Source organism: Nannochloropsis gaditana, assembly GCF_000240725.1.
Source record: "Nannochloropsis gaditana CCMP526 unplaced genomic scaffold scaffold206, whole genome shotgun sequence".
Lineage (NCBI taxonomy): Eukaryota > Eustigmatophyceae > Eustigmatales > Monodopsidaceae > Microchloropsis > Microchloropsis gaditana.
Genome location: NW_005803747.1, coordinates 8,255 through 12,920, shown reverse-complemented (window position 1 = coordinate 12,920; position 4,666 = coordinate 8,255). Strand labels below are relative to the sequence as shown.

Here is a 4,666-nt window from a genome sequence, read left to right as displayed (position 1 = left end):
CGGGGGAGGGAGGGAGGGAGGGAGGGACGCAAGAAATGTCGTGTGAGGACGACCGCTCCACGCATGACGAAGAAAGCGGAGGAGAACGGTGGGAATATGAAGGATTTTTCCCAGCCAAGGAATCCCTTGCTATGTCAGAGGGAAGAATATCAAGGGGGTATAACCCCCATCCTCCCCCCTTCTCCCTCCCCGTCTTTACTCCTACCCTTTGTCGTGCGTGAAGTGCGCTATGGTCGCTTTCATGGAAGGGATGAGTGCATGGGGAGGGAAAGCTTCTCGAAGGCGCTGGCACGCGTCCTGGAGGCGGTCTGCCTGGCTGGTCTCGTGTTGGTGGTAGAGCTGAGAGGGAGGGAGAGAGGGAGGGAAGGGAGGGAGCATAGCAGTTGAAAGACTGTTCGTGATGACGGAGGGACAAAGAGAGGAAACAGGGAGGAGCTAGGGTAATGGAAGGAGAAGAGGATGGTAGGACACTGGCAAGGGAGGAGACGGGAAGATCGAGTCCTGCCGGATCGAAGCTGGGTCCACTAAAGCAAGGAGAGGGAAAGCCAACAGACAATGAAGGGACAAGAAGGAAAGAGAGTCCGACAATGAGGGCAGCAGGCCCGCGCAGCACGGCAAAAGAGTAACCTCCTACCTCGACAATCCGGGCGGGATTCACGTTGGCAGTGGCGGAGATGCATCCTTGCCCCCCTGCCCGAAGTGTGCGGAGGAGGAAGGCTTCGCTCCCCGCGAATACCCGGAGGTAGGCACCGCTCCCCTCCGTCGCGAGACCTTTGCCTGAACGGGCTCATGGAGGAAGGGAGGAAGGGGCGTGTGGTGAGGATGCATTTGAAGCATGAGGTTCTATGGGGAAAGAGGGAGGGAGGAAGAAGGGCGGGAAGCACAAGGGGGAAGGACAAGAGTAACGAAAAGGATAGAAAGGATACGAAGAGGAAGAACCCTACCGAAATGGGTGATCAGGGATGCTGTGTGTTTCCAGTCCCCCGCCGAGTCCTTTATGCCGGCAATAATACCCGGATATGCCTGGAGGACAGGAAGGAGGGAGGGAGGGAGGGAGGGAGAGAGGGAGGGAGGGAGAGGAGGTGCTATCATTGAAATCGTGTTCGACCGCCTTGAGCCCATCCAAGAGGCCACGCGTGAGATAGGAGAAGAGGGGTCTGGGAGAGAAGACAGCCGGGTCACCGGATTTTAATACTGGCATTAAGGTTGAGTTACCCCTCATTTTAACCATAACCCTAACCCTAACCCAAGAGCTCTTCCCCCGACTCGACCCCGTGCTCGGTACCTTCACGAGGCGTTCGATCAGGGAATGGCTGATTCCTACCCCGCTGACTTGCGGGATGTGATAGAGGTAGACCCGCAGCCTGCACAGGTTGTGTGGAGAGAGAAAGAGGAGGCCCATGGAGGGTGAGACGGCGGACAAGGGTAGGACATGATGGGGCAGGAAGACGCAAGGAAGGAAGGGGCGCATGGAGGTGAGAAAGGAAAAACCTGGGGAAAAAGGAGGGAGGGAGGGAGGGAGGGAGGGAGGGAGGAAGGGCTTAGGCGCGCGTACCTCTCGTCTGCGACCTGCTCGATCAGACGGGCGTAATACCGGAAGACACCCTCGTCGCCGACTCCCTTGTAATAAAAGGGAGGAAGGACCAGGACACCTCCGCATCTGGGCAGATGTTAGGGATTTATGAATACGACTTATAGACCCAAACGCCTATATTGCCGATGTTTCTCTCCTTCATTTCCCTTTTATTCTCTTCTCTTTCTCCTACTTGACTCACGTCGTCCTGCTTCCCTCCTGCCCGTACTTCCTCCCTCCCTACCCAAGTCTGACGGATGCTTTCGAGAGAGTGACGGCGTCGCCCACGGCGCAGGCGCCAGTACCAGGCATCAAGCGATTGGGATCTGCTTTTCCTTCTATGAGTCAAGACAGCGGGAGCCAATGTGAGGGGCAGCGGAAGGGGTGAGCACCGCATTGTGACGCCTCAGGATTATAAAGGAGCAGAAAACAGAACGAAAAATGTAATGTCGCACGAACCTTCAACGAGCGTATGCAGGAGTGTCAGTTTTTCCGAGGTGGTCATGGAGCTGGCCTCTGCCGGTTGCAACGAATTTGGAAGGGATGGAGCGTAAGACGTGAGGGGGGAAGCGAACACGAAGGTCAACATAAGACAGATTATGCGGCCAAGCACCGTCAAGCAACATTGGCCCCCTTATTTTTCTATTCTTTGGTTGTGTATTGTCTCACCCGAATTGGTTCCAAATATTGCCAGGTTCACGTCATTTGACAGGAGCCATCGTGCATGCCGCAAAAAGCGCGTTATGTCTGGGGCTCCCGATGGGAGGAAAGGCGTGAGAACAGGAGCGAAGATACCGCGCATAGCTGCTATAGTTGCATGAGCCTGTACTCTGTTTTTATTCCCTGTACATAAATTGCGTGCATCGCCAGTGTTTTGAGAAATTCGTGAAGCTTCAAGCAAGAATGCAGGAGGTTACATCAACCTCCTCCTTCCAAGGACTGGACATTGTCGAGACTGAAGACAGGCAAGAAAATCAAAAAGCGAGCCACCATCCACCGATTCCTTGCATTCGTTTTCCGCTACACATCGCATTCATCTGTCGAAGACCGTCCAGCCGCGTGTCAATTCATTATCCTCCCTCACGAGGCAACCTCCTCCCTCCACCTCCCCTTCCAGCCACAGACCCGTCCTGTAATTCGAATAGCATTATGGCCGCACCCACGCCCACTGCCATCGCCACCCATATCGAGGAGACACATGTGATTCCTAGCGCTATTACTGAAGGTAGAGGCGGGAGGATAAGGGCACGCACCTGAAGACATCAGTCTATCATCACTGTAAAGGATGCTACCTCATACCATTCCCTTTCTCGCTCTTGACCCATTATCCCGCGTCCTTTTTGATTTTTCTCCGTTCCAAATAGTCTGGCCAGTCATCAAAGGAATGAAGATGGAGACGTGGTGGAATCTGGTAGACAAGGTATTTCACTCCTGTCCAAGGACAAGCTGTAGGGAGGGAGGTCGGGGGGAGGTGACAGAGACCTTGACGGGTGTGCGCGAGCAATTCAGTCACAATCTGCAACGCTTATGATAGCTTTCGTTTGTCTTCTCTCACATAACGCTTATGATAGCTTCCTTTCGTCCATCCGCACATACCTCTAAATCATGCCAGGCCACCCCTGATTCCCCTGGCACCGGCTTGGCCTTGGGCAGCACCTACACGCTGCACTTCAAGGACGGCACCCAGTGGGGCATTGTCATCGTGGAGGCCAGCGAGCTCCACAAGTGAGGGAGGGAAAGGGACAGGAAGGGGGAAAGCCAGCATTTCGAGAACCGGGTCACTGGTGACGCGTCTCCTTGTCTTCTTCCTTTCTCAATGTTTGCGCCAGAAATCTCATTTCTTCTTTTTCTCGCGCGCCCTCTCACATCCCCTCTTCCGTCACGTACAGATTTGTGTCCTTCGAGATTATCAGCAGCAACCCCAGCATCTCCGTCTCCTCCGCCTTGCACACGTTCACTTGCAAAGTAGGAGGAAGGGAGGAAGAGAGGAAGGAAGGGAGGGAGGGAGGGAGGGAGAGGCGACCGAGGCAACCCTCCGGCTTATCATTCTCGTGGGCTAATTAAGATTGTCGCGTAGACCACGTCTTTCTGTGACACCTTCCCCCCCCCCTCTCCCTCCTTCCCTGCCTCCCTCCGGCCAACCCTCCCTCAGCCTGTGACCGCCACGGACCACACCTTCGTGTCTTGGTCCACCGACTTCAGCAACGACGCGTCCGCTGACGCCGTCCTCGACTCGCGCTTCAAAAAACGTACTGCTGCTTGCCTACCCTTTGGCCACCTACCTCTTTCTTTCTCACCCCCATGGACTGTCTCGTTCACCTATCGGGTCACCTCCATCGTTGTGTCGTCCGCTTTTTTCTCTGATTTCCCCTGTCCATTTCCCGTCGTCTCGTCTCTTTCCCTAATCAAGTACAAGCGCGTCAAACCGATTCCAAACTTTCCTCTTCCCACCCTTTTTCCCGCCCTCCCTCCCTTCCTCCTCCGTTCTTCTCGCAGGCGAGGGCTTGCAAGGGCTCCACGATCTTTTCGCGCGAAAATGAGAAGGGAGACGAGATCGATAGACATGATAGAAAATAGTAGAGGGACGGTGCAGAGGACACGGGCGGGAATGCGAGAAAGAAGGTAGAAAGAGGCGGAAAAGGAGGGTGGGGGGAGGGAGATGAGGTGGGGGACAGGACAAGCTGGGTGAGAAAATGGAGCCACGGAGGCAGTGGTCGGAAAGAGTGGAATAATAGACGAAAGGAAGGTGAGCGAATGCGAAGATAGGGCAAATTGAGAGGAAGAAAGCCGGAGGATAGCCTCACACTGTGGGCGGGCGCGAGGGGGGAAAGGGGGATGGAGGGAGGGGTGCCAGCTCTCCCAGGATGATGTCAAACACTCCTGGAGAAAGAGGTTAGGATTTTCTCTTCGGCTATTGCTCTACACCCGCTTCTACGATTTCTTTCATGATTTAATCGCATTACATATGTTCCCCAACCACTGCCTTTTTTCCCACGCAGGGCCCCCTTCCCTCCCTCCCTCCCTCCCTCCCTCTCATAGCACTCCAGGAAGGAGGAGTGCCCTGCCTTCAACCTCCTTCTTCTTTTCCCCAAA

General features: G+C 54.9%; 2 protein-coding genes across 2 annotated transcripts in view; one reads left to right on the top strand and one right to left on the bottom strand.

The window, feature by feature from the left end:
- NGA_0139300 (hydroxyacid oxidase) overlaps window positions 1–129 on the bottom strand; it is a gene marked incomplete at both ends in the record, with an annotated part of 1,658 nt that extends 1,529 nt beyond the window's left edge. Inside the window, one exon of the mRNA XM_005855401.1 lies at window positions 1–129. This exon is cut by the window's left edge and continues 220 nt beyond it. Coding sequence (XP_005855463.1) covers window positions 1–129 — 129 coding nt within the window.
- Window positions 130–2,687: 2,558 nt separating this feature from the next.
- NGA_0139600 (uncharacterized protein) lies at window positions 2,688–4,425 on the top strand. Its single transcript, XM_005855404.1, has 6 exons — window positions 2,688–2,798; window positions 2,938–2,993; window positions 3,186–3,298; window positions 3,463–3,538; window positions 3,726–3,822; window positions 4,070–4,425. The coding sequence occupies exons 1-6, from the start codon at window positions 2,723–2,725 to the stop codon at window positions 4,111–4,113; spliced, it is 462 nt and encodes a 153-aa protein (XP_005855466.1). The 5' UTR covers window positions 2,688–2,722; the 3' UTR covers window positions 4,114–4,425.
- Window positions 4,426–4,666: the final 241 nt, after the last annotated feature.

Excerpts from the sequence above, each read along its gene's own strand:
- NGA_0139600 (XM_005855404.1), top strand. The coding sequence starts at position 2,723 with ATGGCCGCACCCACGCCCACTGCCATCGCCACCCATATCGAGGAGACA. Across the intron at positions 2,994-3,185 it reads GGTGGAATCTGGTAGACAAG|GCCACCCCTGATTCCCCTGG; the intron begins GTATTTCACTCC and ends AAATCATGCCAG. Across the intron at positions 3,823-4,069 it reads CGACTCGCGCTTCAAAAAAC|GCGAGGGCTTGCAAGGGCTC; the intron begins GTACTGCTGCTT and ends TTCTTCTCGCAG.